The sequence below is a fragment of the Centropristis striata genome, unplaced genomic scaffold, assembly GCF_030273125.1.
Source record: "Centropristis striata isolate RG_2023a ecotype Rhode Island unplaced genomic scaffold, C.striata_1.0 Scaffold_31, whole genome shotgun sequence".
In the NCBI taxonomy this organism is placed as follows: Eukaryota; Metazoa; Chordata; class Actinopteri; order Perciformes; family Serranidae; genus Centropristis; species Centropristis striata.
The window spans coordinates 78,837-95,000 of NW_026739047.1; the positions used below are offsets into that span (position 1 = coordinate 78,837).

The 16,164-nt window shown below is 25.3% G+C and overlaps 1 protein-coding gene across 1 annotated transcript in view; it reads right to left on the minus strand.

Annotated features, from left to right (window-relative positions):
• Nucleotides 1-495: 495 nt before the first annotated feature.
• The window catches only part of LOC131968015 (annexin A3-like), a gene marked incomplete at its 5' end in the record, with an annotated part of 18,376 nt that continues 2,707 nt past the window's right edge, over nt 496-16,164 (minus strand). The window contains 8 exons of the mRNA XM_059328763.1: nt 496-894; nt 3,188-3,310; nt 5,219-5,277; nt 5,474-5,569; nt 7,054-7,147; nt 7,245-7,295; nt 12,639-12,718; nt 12,842-12,932. Coding sequence (XP_059184746.1) covers nt 832-894; nt 3,188-3,310; nt 5,219-5,277; nt 5,474-5,569; nt 7,054-7,147; nt 7,245-7,295; nt 12,639-12,718; nt 12,842-12,932 — 657 coding nt within the window. The remainder of the gene's footprint in view (nt 895-3,187; nt 3,311-5,218; nt 5,278-5,473; nt 5,570-7,053; nt 7,148-7,244; nt 7,296-12,638; nt 12,719-12,841; nt 12,933-16,164) is intronic.

Here is a 16,164-nt window from a genome sequence, read left to right on the forward strand (position 1 = left end):
TGTAAAATGATGCAGTAAATGTTTGTATTTATAAATGTATTTAAATATATATTCACCTTTTTTTAATTTTTATTTATTATGACGGTAAATGTTTGGCAAGTTTTGCTGCCAGACACTTTTTTTTTTTTTTTTTTTACAATTTCTTTTTACATTTTTTTCATTATATTTAAAGTATTATTGTAAGAGCAGAACAGAAAGTTGTCTTACTTTTACATTCAGCAATATGATCAATATGATAAATAAAAAAATAAAAAAATAAAAAAATAAATAAAGCTGGAGAAGTAGACGTTTAAAAAAAATCTACAATTACGTCGCTTTTCCATAGAGATAAGTAATATAATAATATAATATATAAATAATAATATAATATATATCACAAAATACATTAAAAGAAACCCTCAAACCATCAAAATTTCTGTCAATTATTTTTATTCCATTGGCAAATATATATTAAATCATACATTTATATTTAGCCTTCTGATGCAAATTAAACAGTAAAAACACAACAAACAAACAATCAATCAATCATTAAGAGCTGGACAGAGTCATTATTGCCATATAATCTCATATTTTTATTAAATTAAAGTCACTTTTTACTGTGTACTTTCTTCTATAGTGCTGATTTTTCAAAATTTTATTTTTACTGTAACATTTTTTGTAACATCTTCTAAATGTAAAGACTTCACAACAACAGGCAGAAGAAATATTATAGTGTGAATGAAGCAATAAATGCATGGAAACGTGATAAAAGCTGTTTTCATTGTTTCCTAAATAAATTCTGTGTGCAAGTTTATAAAGTCGACACAAATTTACAAGAGCAAGTCGTGGATGTTACTCATCATCTCCTCCACAAATCACTAGCAGCGACTTTCCGAATTCTCCTCCACAATCAGACTGAAACAGAGCAGAGTTTAAGATTTATATGTTAATATATATATATATACATATATATATATTACTCAGCTTTTTAAACATTCGTTTCAATGACGTGCACATCAGTTTTATTAACCCTTTGATGCCCAACATGGTCTAAAGTGACCCGTCCTAAATATTAATTAACGAATCATTTAGTAACGGCACTGAGCTCATTTATTAAAAAACAACTAATTAGAATTATGTAATATACTTATTAAATTCTAAAGCTTATTTGAATAGTCTTTTGGTCATTTTTACATCCTTTTTTTGGTCAATTTGTGTCTATTTTGTCATTTTTACATCTATTTTTGGTCAATTTGTGTCAATTTTGATCATTTTGAGTCATTTTTTGATAATCTTTGCATCAATTTTTTTTATACTTTTGTGTGTTTTTTGGTCATTTTTGCATCTATTTTGTTGGTTGTATGTGACTTTTTTGGTCATTTTCACATCTATTTTTTGGTTGTTTTGTGTCTTTTTTCTTATCATTTTCACATCTATTTGTTGTCATTTTGTGTTTTTTTTGTCATTTTTGCATCTATTTTTGGTTGTTTTGTGTCTATTTCGATAATTTTGTATTATTTTCTGGTCATTTTTACATCTATTTTTTGGTTGTTTTGTATCTTTTTTGTTCATTTTTACATCTATTTGTTGTCATTTTGTGTTTTTTTTGTCATTTTTGCATCTATTTTTGGTTGTTTTGTGTCTTTTCTGTTCATTTTCACATCTATTTGTTGTCATTTTGTGTTTTTTTTTGTCATTTTTGCATCTATTTTTGGTCAATTTGTGTCTATTTCGATTCATTTTTTGATAATCTGTGCATCCATTTTTTTATACTTTTGTGTCTTTTTTGGTCATTTTTACATCTATTTTTGTCTTTTTTTATATTCTATGTCTTTGCAATAAATTGATTTCATCGTTCACTATTGCAGGTTTTCCTCCAATAACTTGTTTTTGATCATCACACGTCCTCATTTTTTGTTTTCACTTCTTACTTTTTGAATAAAAACCCTTTTTTTATCACTACTCTTAACTTCACAACAACAACAATAACAACAACAACGACTCTAATAACTGCTTTATATTAACACGCTGTCACTCAAACATCCAGTTTCTGACACTTTACAAAACTACTCAGCTTCACTTCAGAGGCAAATACTGATTTTTTTTTTAAAGTGCATTATCTACAAGTCAACGCACAAAACAATGAAGTGAACCAGACACTAAAATGAACAAGACGTTGAAGAAAACAAGGTGGTTTCATTTTTTTTTTCCATGACTGTATTTTTTTTACATTGTGTCTTTTTTGGTCATTTTTACATCTATTTTTGGTCAATTTGTGTCTATTTCGACAATTTTGTCATTTTTTGTTCATTTTTGCATCTTTTTTTTAATTTTCATAATTTTGTGTCTTTTTTTTTGGTCATTTTTGCATCTATTTTTGGTCAATTTGTGTCTATTTTGTTCATTTTTACATTTATTTTTTTTTATAATTTTTTGTCTTTTTTGGTCATTTTTGCATCTATTTTTGTTCAATTTGTGTCTATTTCGATAATTTTGTGTCATTTTTTGTTCATTTTTGCATCTATTTTTGGTCAATTTGTGTATATTTCGATAATTTTGTGTCATTTTTTGTTCATTTTTGCATCTATTTTTGGTAATTTTTCAATCTATTTTTTTAAAATATTTTTTTGTCTTTTTTGGTAATTTTTCAATCTATTTTTTTAAAATATTTTTTTGTCTTTTTTTGGTCATTTTTACATCTATTTTTGGTCATTTTTGCATATATTTTTTGGTTGTTTTGTGTCTTTTTTTGGTCATTTTTACATCTATTTTTGGTAATTTTTGCATCTATTTTTTAAAATAATTTTTTGGTCATTTTTACATCTATTTTTGGTAATTTTTGCATCTATTTTTTTATAATTTTTTGTCTTTTTTGGTCATTTTTACATCTATTTTTTGGTTGTTTTGTGACTTTTTTGGTAATTTTTACATCTATTTGTTGTCATTTTGTGTTTTTTTTGTCATTTTTGCATCTATTTGTGGTTGTTTTGTGTCTATTTCGATAATTTTGTGTTATTTTCTGGTAATTTTTACATCTATTTTTTGGTTGTTTTGTGACTTTTTTGTTTATTTTTACATCTATTTGTTGTCATTTTGTGACTTTTTTGTTCATTTTTACATCTATTTGTTGTCATTTTGTGTTTTTTCTGAGCAGAAGCAGAGAGTCAGTCTATGTGACGTTAGATTAAATGGTTAATTTGTTTCTCACCTCGATGGCCGAGTGCAGCGAGTACTCGTAGAGCTTCTTGAACTCGGCTCTGATGTCCAGCATGTCGATCTCAGAGCGGCTCACCATGATCCGGATCAGAGTCGACTCGTCTGTTCCTCCGCCCTGAGAGGAAACAACAAGATTAACAAAACAGGAAAACAAACACACAAACAATTCTGTCGCAGGGCCAAGTATGAAAAAAAGATTTACGAGATTTAAAGTGGCAAATCTACGAGAAAAAAGTCGCAGGTTTACAAGATTAAAAGTGGCAAATCCATGGGTATAAACGTTGCAGATTTATGAGAAAAATGTGGCAAATCTGTGAGAAAAAAAGTTGCAGGTTTACAAGGTTTAAAGAGGCAAATCGAAGAGAAAAAAGTTGCAGATTTACGAGATTTAAAGTAGCAAATCTACGTGAAAAAATGTTGCAGATTTCTGAGATTAAGAGTAAATCCACAAGGACAAAAGTCGCAGATTTACGAGATAAAAAGTGATAAATGTGCGTTGAAAAATTGCAGATTTACAAGATTAAAGCGGCGAATCTACGAGAAAAAAGTTGCAGATTTATGAGATTAAAATGGCAAATCTACGAGAAAAAAGTCGCAGGTTTACGAGATTTAAAGAGGCAAATCGAAGAGAAAAAAGTTGCAGATTTATGAAATTTAAAGTGGCAAATCTACGAGAAAAAATCGCAGGTTTACGAGATAAAAAGTGATAAATGTGCGGGGAAAAATTGCAGATTTACAAGATTAAAGTGGCAAATCTACGAGAAAAAATGTTGCAGATTTACAAGATTTAAAGTGGCAAATCTACGAGAAAAAAGTCACAGATTTATGAGATTAAAGTGGCAAATCTGTGAGAAAAAAAGTTGCAGATTTACAAGATTTAAAGTGGCAAATCTACGAGAAAAAGTTGCAGATTTACAAGATTAAAGTGGAAAATCTGTGAGAAAAAAGTCACAGATTCATGAGATTAAAGTGGCAAATATGTGACAACAAAAGTTGCAGATTTACAAGTTTAAAAGTGGCAAATCTACGAGAAAAAAGTTGCAGGTTTACAAGGTTTAAAGAGGCAAATCTAAGAGAAAAAAAGTCGCAGATTTACGAGATAAAAAGTGATAAATGTGCGGGGAAAAATTGCAGATTTACAAGATTAAAGTGGCGAATCTATGAGAAAAAAAGTTGCAGATTTACGAGTTTAAAAGTGGTAAATCTACGAGAATAAAGTCACAGATTTATGAGATTAAAGTGGCAAATCTACGAGGAAAAAAGTCGCAGGTTTATGAGATTTAAAGAGGCAAATCTACAAGAAAAAAGTTGCAGATTTACTAGATTAAAGTGGCAAATCTACAAGAAAAAAGTTGCAGATTTACTAGATTAAAGTGGCAAATCTACAAGAAAAAAGTTGCAAATTTTCCTAGATTAAAGTGGCAAATCTACAAGAAAAAAGTTGCAGATTTACTAGATTAAAGTGGCAAATCTACAAGAAAAAAGTTGCAGATTTATAAGATTAAAGTGGCAAATCTACAAGAAAAAGTTGCAGATTTACTAGATTAAAAGTGGCAAATCTACAAGAAAAAAGTTGCAGATTTACTAGATTAAAGTGGCAAATCTACAAGAAAAAAGTTGCAGATTTACTAGATTAAAGTGGCAAATCTACAAGAAAAAAGTTGCAGATTTACTAGATTAAAGTGGCAAAGCTACAAGAAAAAAGTTGCAGATTTACTAGATTAAAGTGGCAAATCTACAAGAAAAAAGTTGCAGATTTATTAGATTAAAGTGGCAAATCTACAAGAAAAAAGTTGCAGATTTATTAGATTAAAGTGGCAAATCTGCAAGAAAAAGTTGCAGATTTACAAGATTAAAAGTGGCAAATCTGCAAAGGAAGGCCATCTATACTAAAAACTGCTCATTTACTTCAGACATTTGATCAAAACGTCTTTCTGCTGAACAGTTCAGCATCATTTATGCATATTTTTTCCTTTATAATAATCTTACAGTGAAACATATGCAATAAAAACAATAAATTCACCTTCATGCAGTAATAGAGACGCTCTGCAAAGTAGGCCGGCACGCTCTTCACACATTTCACTGCAGAAAAAAACAACATTTATACAAAGAAATGTTCATATTAAATGTTAAAAAGTGAACAGTTTTGTTGGTAAATATCTACTTTTTCCACACGATTCTGTCCACAAACGTTCGGCCATACAGTGTTAATATAATATATATAATATGATAAATATAATATGATATAATATGTCAGAATGACAGAGTTAAAGCTGACCGATGGCCAGCAGCAGCTCCTCCAGGTCTCCTGAGATCTCTCCCTGGATGCTCTCCTGAAGAGTTTTCCCGCTGATCTTCTTGTATTCAACAAGAGCTGCAAGAACCAAAAATCATCACTTTATATTTACAATTCTACTATTCTACAAAATCATTTTATCCAAAGAGATAACGAGAGGTGAAAGGCTGTAAATGAGGGGAACAGTAATGACAAAAAAAAATTAAAATGAATGCAAAGAGGACAATAAAAACAATGTAAACAAAATAAATTGTAAAATAAATAAATAAAATAAGGGGGGGACAATAAAATAAAAATAGATAAAATAAAATAAGGGGAACAATGAAATTAAAAACAAAACAAATAAAAATAAATAAATAAAATAAAGGGGGGGACAGTAAAATAAAAATAAATGAAATAAAAATAAATAAATACAATAAATGAAATAAAATAAATGAAATAAATAACAAATAAATTAAATGAGGGGGACAGTAAAATTTAAATAAATAAAATAAGGGGAACAATAAAATTTGAATAAATAAAATAATTAAATAAAATGAGGGGAACAATAAAATTTGAATAAATAAAATAATTAAATAAAATGAGGGGAACAATAAAATAAAATAAAATAAAATAAAATAAAATAAAAAATAAATAAGGGGAAGAATAACATAAATGAAATAAATAAATAAAATAAGGGGGGCAATAAAATTTAAATAAATAAAATAAAATAAATAAATAAAATAAGGGGAACAATAAAATTTAAAACAAAACAAACAAAAATAAATAAATAAAATAAGGGGGGACAACAAAATAAAATAAAAAAGGGGAACAATAAAATTAAAATAAATTAAATAAGAAGGACAATAACATTAAAAACAAAACAAAAATAAACAAATAAATAAAATAAGGGGGGACGACAAAATAAAATAAAAAAATAAAAAAGGGGAACAATAAAATTAAAATAAATAAAATGAAATAAATAAATAAAATAAGGGAAACAATGAAATGAAAATGAATGAAATAAAACAAATAAATAAAACGAGGGGAACAATAAAATTAAAATAAATTAAATAAATAAATAAAATAAAGGGAACAATCAAATTAAAATAAATGAAATAAAATAAGAAGGACAATAAAATTAAAAACAAAACAAAAATGAATAAATAAATAAAATAAGGGGAACAATTTAAATAAATTAAATTTTTTTTTAAAAATAAATAAAACAAAGGGACAATAAATGAAATGAGGACAATAAAAACAATGTAAACAAAACAAGTAAAATAAATTAAATAAAAATAAATAAATAAAAGGGGGGGGGGGGACAATAAAATTAAAAACAAAACAAACAAAAATAAATACATAAAATAAGTGGAACAATACAATTTGTAATAAAAAAGTTGAAGTAGACAACCAATAAAATGAAAATGAATAAAATAAATAAATAAAATGAGGGGAAAATAATAATAAAATTAAAGCACAATATCTTAAGACATAAAAATGAATGTCTTTCTGATTATTGTAAATAATAAGAGCTTTATTCCAGTCTAAATGTAACAGAATAAAGTGAAACCATGACGTACTCCGTCTGAGCTGCGGGATGCTTCTCTGGCAGAGGATTTCAATGAACTTTGACTCATCGGTGCCCCATTTCTTCTCTCCAGCCTCGTAAAGAGTCTGGAGACAGAAACACAACATATATATATATAACATAAAGAGAAAATATGAAAACTATTCCTCTATAAAACAAGTTCAAACGAGCTTCATGCGTCACCTTGGCGTCTTCTTTCGCCTGATCTTCATCCAGCGTGGTCTCCCTCTCGCCCTGCAAACAGAAACAGCATTTTAGACCAATAAGCATCCTCATTTTACTCATTTATTTTACTTTTTAATGTTATTGCTATCCCCTCATTTTATTTTCTTATTTTCGTTTTGTTTCATCATTATTTTTATTGTTCCCCATTTTATTTATATATTTATATATATATATTTCATTTTATTTATGCATTTTATTTCATTTTATATATTTTAATTTTATTGGTTCCCTACTTTAACTTTTTATTGTCCCCGTTATTTTATTTATTTATTTATTTTTGTTTTGTTTTGTTTTATTTTTATTGTTTCCCCTCACTTCTATTTATTTCAATATTTTTAAAAAATGTTTTTTTTTATTCTCCTCATTTTTTTTTAATATATTTTTTTTAATTTTATTTTCCCCCTCATTTAATGAATGAATGAAATTTCATTTAATTTTATTGGTTTGCTACTTTAACTTTTTATTGTTCCCTTTAATTTATTTTTTATTTTTTGTTTTTATTTTTTAGTTGTTTCTCCTCATTTTTATTGATTTAACGATTTTTTTGATTTACATTGTTTTTTATTCTACTCATTTTACTCATTTATTTTACTTTTTAATGTTATTGCTATCCCCTCATTTTGTTTACTGATTTTCGTTTTGTTTCATTATTATTTTCATTGTTCCCCCTCATTTTACATATTTATTTTTGTTTATTGTTTTTCCCCTCATTTCTTTCATTTAAAGATTTTTTTACATCACTTTTATTCTCGTCATTTTATTTATTTATTTATTCTAGATATTGTGTTTTAATTTTATTTTTATTTATTTATTCATTTTTGATTGTTTTGTTTGTTTTATTGTTTCCCCTCATTTCTATATATTTCAAGATTTTAAAAAAAAAATTTTTATTCTCCTCATTTAATAGATTTATTTTAAATATTTTTGTTTTAATTGTATTTTCCCCCTCATTTAATGAATGAATGAAATTTCATTTCATTTTATTGGTTCGCTACTTTAACTTTTTATTGTTCCCTTTAATTTTTTTTTTTTTTTTTTTTTTTTTTTTTTTAGTTGTTTCTCCTCATTTTTATTTATTTAACGATTTTTTTGATTTACATTGTTTTTTATTCTACTCATTTTACTCATTTATTTTACTTTTTAATGTTATTGCTATCCCCTCATTTTGTTTTCTTATTTTCACTTTGTTTCATTATTATTTTCATTGTTCCCCCTCATTTTACATATTTATTTTTGTTTATTGTTCATTTCTTTCATTTAAAGATTTTTGTGTTTACATCACTTTTATTCTCGTCATTTTATTTATTTATTTATTCTAGATATTTTGTTTTAATTTGATTGTTCCTTTTATTTATTTATTTATTTTTGATTGTTTTGTTCCCATTTGTTTTTATTTTTATTATTTCACCTCATTTTAATTGTTTAACGATGTTTTTTTTATCCTCCTCATTTTATTCATTTATTTATTTCATATATTTTGTTTTAGTTATATTGTTCCCCTCATTTTATTTATGCATTTTTTTTCATTTTATATATTTTTATTTTATTGGTTCCCTACTTTAACTTTTTATTGTCCCCGTTATTTTATTTATTTATTTATTTTTGTTTTGTTTTATTTTTATTGTTTCCCCTCATTTCTATTTATTTCAAGATTTTTTTTATTTATTTTTTTTATTCTCCTCATTTAATAGATTTATTTTAAATATTTTAGTTTTAACTTTATTTTCCCCCTCATTTAATAAATGAATGAAATTTAATTTAATTTTATTGGTTCGCTACTTTAACTTTTTATTATTCCCTTTAATTTATTTTATTTATTTAACGATTTTTTTGATTTACATTGTTTTTTATTCTACTCATTTTATTTATTTATTTATTTTATTTTTTAATGTTATTTTTATCCCCTCATTTTATTTATTTAACGATTTTTTTGATTTACATTGTTTTTTATTCTACTCATTTTCTTTATTTATTTTATTTTTTAATGTTGTTGTTATCCCCTCATTTTATCTATTGAATGATTTTTTAAATATTTTTTTATTCTCATTTAATTCATTAATTTTAAATATTTGGTTTTAATTTTATTGTTCCCCTCATTTAAATAATACATTAATGAATCAAATCTATTTTAATTTTATTGGTTCCCCACTTAAGCTTTTTATTGTTCCCTTTATTCTATTTATTTATTTATTTTTTATATTTCTTAATTTTTTTTTATTGTTTCCCCTCATTTTATTCATTTAAAGATTTTTTTCAATTACAATGTTTTTTTATTCTCCTCATTTTATTTATTTAAGGATTTAAAAAATGTATTCACCTCTTTTCTTGATTTATTTTGATTATTTTGTTTTGATTTTATTGGTCCCCTCATTTAATGAATGAATGAATGGAATTTATTTTAATTTCATTGATTTGCTAGTTTACCTTTTTTTGCTTTATTTATTTATTTATTTATTTATTCATTCATTCATTCATTCATTCATTCATTCATTCATTCATTCATTCATTTATTTTTGTTCCCCCTCATCTTATTTATTTAAAGATTTTTTTTATTTATATTGTTTTTTTATTCTCCTCATTTTGTTTATTTATTTGGGATATTCTGTTTTAATTGTATTGCTCCCTTTATTTTATTTTATTTTTAACATTTTATTAATTCCCTACTTCTACTTTGTTATTTCAAATTGATTGTTCCCCTTATTTTATCTTTTTGTTTTTGTTTGTTTAAGATTTTTCTGTTTATGTTGTTTTTATTCTCCTCATTTAATTTATTTTATTTACTTTCATTTTATTGGTTCTCTACTTCAACTTTTTTTTATTTCAAATTGTATTATTCCTCTTATTTTATTTATTCATTTATTTGTTTGTTTTGTTTTAATTAATTTATTTAATTTAAATTGTATTGCCCCCCCTCATTTTGTTTATTTATTGTATTTTATTGTTCCCCTTATTTTATTTATTAATTTAATTTAATTGAAATGTTATTGTTCCCCCGATTTGATTTATTTATTTAATATATTTAAATTGTATTGTTCCCTCTCATTTTATGTATTTAATTTATTTGAATTTTATTGTTCCCCTTATTTTATTTAATTCATTTTATTGAAATTTTATTTTTCCGCTTATTTTATTTAATTCATTTTATTTTTGGTTATTGGTGTTATTGGTGACCCTATTTTATTTATTTTGTATTTGTATTTTTTATTGTTCCCCCTAATTTTATTTATTTAAAGATTTTTTTTTTAACATTGGTTTTATTTCCCTCATTTTATTTATTTATTCTTTTTTTTATTGTTTCCCTCATTTTATTTATTTAATTTATTTTATTTAAATTGTATTGTTCCCCTTTTTTTATGTATTCATTCTCATTTTTTTGTTTTCATTGTTCTCCTTATTTTATGTATTTATTCTTATATTTTTGTTTATATTGTTCCCCTTATTTTATGTATTTATTCCTATATTTTTGTTTATATTGTTCCCCTTATTTTATGTATTTATTCTTATATTTCTGTTTGTATTGCTAGCCTTATTTGATCTATTTATTCCTATATTTCTGTTTGTATTGCTAGCCTTATTTTATGTATTTATTCCTATATTTCTGTTTGTGTTGCTAGCCTTATTTTATGTATTTATTCCTATATTTCTGTTTGTATTGCTAGCCTTATTTGATGTATTTATTCTTATATTTCTGTATGTATTGCTAGCCTTATTTGATGTATTTATTCCTATATTTCTGTTCGTATTGCTAGCCTTATTTGATGTATTTATTCCTATATTTCTGTTTGTATTGCTAGCCTTATTTGATGTATTTATTCCTATATTTTTATTGTATTGCTAGCCTTATTTGATGTATTTATTCCTATATTTTTATTGTATTGCTAGCCTTATTTGATGTATTTATTCCTATATTTCTGTTTGTATTGCTAGCCTTATTTGATGTATTTATTCCTATATTTCTGTTTGTATTGCTAGCCTTATTTGATGTATTTATTCCTATATTTCTGTTTGTATTGCTAGCCTTATTTGATGTATTTATTCCTATATTTCTGTTTGTATTGCTAGCCTTATTTGATGTATTTATTCCTATATTTTTATTGTATTGCTAGCCTTATTTGATGTATTTATTCCTATATTTTTATTGTATTGCTAGCCTTATTTGATGTATTTATTCCTATATTTCTGTTTGTATTGCTAGCCTTATTTGATGTATTTATTCCTATATTTCTGTTTGTATTGCTAGCCTTATTTGATGTATTTATTCCTATATTTCTGTTTGTATTGCTAGCCTTATTTCCATGCTTTGCTCCCTGTTAAACACTAACGCTGCCTGTCACTTCCTCGTCGTGTCGTTGAAACCAGCAGAACTTGTTTTTCTTCCTTTATGTTTAATAATTATGATAATTACATGAAGATCTGCTCTTTGTTTCTCTCACGACACAAACATTTCTCAGCTGCTCCTGTTTATACATGAATAGATAGATGTTTATGTATATATATATATTTATATATATAGACTGTTTATGTGTATATATATACATACATACATATATATATATATATATATAAAGACTGTTTACGTATATATATATATATATATATATATATATACACATATATATGTATATATAGACTGTTTATGTGTATATATATATATATATATATACATATATATAAAGATATAGATGTATATGTATATATATATTTTTATGTATATATATATATGTATATATTGATTTTTTTAGTCTATATAAATGTATATATAGATGTATGTATAGACTGTTTATGTATATATATATGTAGATGTATATGTATATATGTATATATGTATATATATGTATAGATGTTTATGTATATATATATATGTAGATGTGTATATATGTATATATGTATAGATGTATATATATGTATATATGTATATATATGTATAGATGTATATATGTATATATATGTATATATGTATATATGTATATATGAACATATGTATATATATGTATAGATGTGTATGTGTATATATGTATATATGTATATATATGTATAGATGTGTATGTGTATATATATGTAGATGTGTATATATGTATAGATGTGTATGTGTATATATGTATATATATGTATATATATGTATAGATGTGTATGTGTATATATGTATATATGTATATATATATATGTATAGATGTGTATGTGTATATATGTATATATGTATATATATATGTATAGATGTGTATGTGTATATATGTATATATGTATATATATGTATAGATGTGTATGTGTATATATGTATATATGTATAGATGTGTATGTGTATATATGTATATATGTATATATATATGTATAGATGTGTATGTGGAGAGAGACCTCAGCCAGGATGAGCAGTGCGTCTCCATAGTCTCCAGAAACTTCTCCCTTCAGGTCAAGGGTCAACTTCTTCTCTGTTTCTGTGGAAGAAAACACACAAAACCAACTCACGACTCTGATTCTGATTCTGATTCTGATATTTGAATAGAAAACATAAAACACTGACAAAAAGTGAAGAATCTCAGTTTAATTCTAATATTTACCTTCCAGATAAACATCAGTGAAAGCTTTGATCTGTTCGTTGGTTCTGGAGGCCAAAATCTCCGTCAGGACGCAGTCTGAGGTCCCAGCCCCCTGAAACATTATTATTATTATTATTAATTTTACTATTATATCATTATCATCATTATCATTATCATTATTATTATTATTATTATTATTTATATTATTATTATTATTATTATTATTATATCATTATTATTATTAATATTATTATTATATCATTATTATTATGACATAATTATTATTATTATTATTATTATATTATATCATTATTATCATTATTATTATTATTATTATTATTTCATTATTTTTATATGATTATTATTATTATTATTATTATTATTATTATATCATTATTATATTATTATTATTATATCATTATTATATTATTATTATTATTATTATTATTATTATTATTATATCACTATCATTATTATTATTATTATATCATTATTATTATTATTTACATTATTATTATTATTATATCATTATTATTATATCATTATTATTATTATTATTATTATTATTATTATAGAGTAAAATAAAGAGTAGAACCAGATAGAAACAGGATGAATAGAGTAGAATAAAGAGTAGAATCTGATAGAAACAGGATGAATAGAGTAAAATAAAGAGTAGAACCTGATAGAAACCGGATGAATAGAGTAAAATAAAGAGTAGAACCTGATAGAAACAGGATGAATAGAGTAAAATAAAGAGTAGAACCTGATAGAAACAGGATGAATAGAGTAAAATAAAGAGTAGAACCTGATAGAAACAGGATGAACAGAGTAAAATAAAGAGTAGAACCTGATAGAAACAGGATGAATAGAGTAAAATAAAGAGTAGAACCTGATAGAAACAGGATGAATAGAGTAAAATAAAGAGTAGAACCTGATAGAAACAGGATGAATAGAGTAAAATAAAGAGTAGAACCTGATAGAAACAGGATGAATAGAGTAAAATAAAGAGTAGAAACCTGATAGAAACAGGATGAATAGAGTAAAATAAAGAGTAGAACCTGATAGAAACAGGATGAATAGAGTAAAATAAAGAGTAGAACCAGATAGAAACAGGATGAATAGAGTAAAATAAAGAGTAGAACCTGATAGAAACAGGATGGATAGAGTAAAATAAAGAGTAGAACCAGATAGAAACAGGATGAATAGAGTAAAATAAAGAGTAGAACCTGATAGAAACAGGATGAACAGAGTAAAATAAAGAGTAGAACCTGATAGAAACAGGATGAACAGAGTAAAATAAAGAGTAGAACCTGATAGAAACAGGATGAATAGAGTAAAATAAAGAGTAGAACCTGATAGAAACATGATGAATAGAGTAAAATAAAGAGTAGAACCGTGATAGAAACAGGATGAATAGAGTAAAATAAAGAGTAGAACCGTGATAGAAAACAGGATGAATAGAGTAAAATAAAGAGTAGAACCTGATAGAAACAGGATGAATAGAGTAAAATAAAGAGTAGAACCTGATAGAAACAGGATGAATAGAGTAAAATAAAGAGTAGAACCTGATAGAAACAGGATGAATAGAGTAAAATAAAGAGTAGAACCTGATAGAAACAGGATGAATAGAGTAAAATAAAGAGTAGAACCTGATAGAAACAGGATGAATAGAGTAAAATAAAGAGTAGAACCTGATAGAAACAGGATGAATAGAGTAAAATAAAGAGTAGAACCTGATAGAAACAGGATGAATAGAGTAAAATAAAGAGTAGAACCTGATAGAAACAGGATGAATAGAGTAAAATAAAGAGTAGAACCTGATAGAAACAGGATGAATAGAGTAAAATAAAGAGTAGAACCTGATAGAAACAGGATGAATAGAGTAAAATAAAGAGTAGAACCTGATAGAAACAGGATGAATAGAGTAAAATAAAGAGTAGAACCTGATAGAAACAGGATGAATAGAGTAAAATAAAGAGTAGAACCTGATAGAAACAGGATGAATAGAGTAAAATAAAGAGTAGAACCTGATAGAAACAGGATGAATAGAGTAAAATAAAGAGTAGAACCTGATAGAAACAGGATGAATAGAGTAAAATAAAGAGTAGAACCTGATAGAAACAGGATGAATAGAGTAAAATAAAGAGTAGAACCTGATAGAAACAGGATGAATAGAGTAAAATAAAGAGTAGAACCTGATAGAAACAGGATGAATAGAGTAAAATAAAGAGTAGAACGTGATAGAAACAGGATGAATAGAGTAAAATAAAGAGTAGAACCTGATAGAAACAGGATGAATAGAGTAAAATAAAGAGTAGAACCTGATAGAAACAGGATGAATAGAGTAAAATAAAGAGTAGAACCGTGATAGAAACAGGATGAATAGAGTAAAATAAAGAGTAGAACCTGATAGAAACAGGATGAATAGAGTAAAATAAAGAGTAGAACCTGATAGAAACAGGATGGATAGAGTAAAATAAAGAGTAGAACCTGATAGAAACAGGATGAATAGAGTAAAATAAAGAGTAGAACCTGATAGAAACAGGATGAATAGAGTAAAATAAAGAGTAGAACCTGATAGAAAACAGGATGGAATAGAGTAAAATAAAGAGTAGAACCTGATAGAAACAGGATGGAATAGAGTAAAATAAAGAGTAGAACCTGATAGAAACAGGATGAATAGAGTAAAATAAAGAGTAGAACCTGATAGAAACAGGATGAATAGAGTAAAATAAAGAGTAGAACCTGATAGAAACAGGATGAATAGAGTAAAATAAAGAGTAGAACCTGATAGAAACAGGATGAATAGAGTAAAATAAAGAGTAGAACCTGATAGAAAACAGGATGAATAGAGTAAAATAAAGAGTAGAACCTGATAGAAACAGGATGAATAGAGTAAAATAAAGAGTAGAACCTGATAGAAACAGGATGAATAGAGTAAAATAAAGAGTAGAACCTGATAGAAACAGGATGAATAGAGTAAAATAAAGAGTAGAACCTGATAGAAACAGGATGAATAGAGTAAAATAAAGAGTAGAACCTGATAGAAACAGGATGAATAGAGTAAAATAAAGAGTAGAACCTGATAGAAACAGGATGAATAGAGTAAAATAAAGAGTAGAACCTGATAGAAACAGGATGAATAGAGTAAAATAAAGAGTAGAACCTGATAGAAACAGGATGAATAGAGTAAAATAAAGAGTAGAACCTGATAGAAACAGGATGAATAGAGTAAAATAAAGAGTAGAACCTGATAGAAACAGGATGAATAGAGTAAAATAAAGAGTAGAACCTGATAGAAACAGGATGAATAGAGTAAAATAAAGAGTAGAACCTGATAGAAA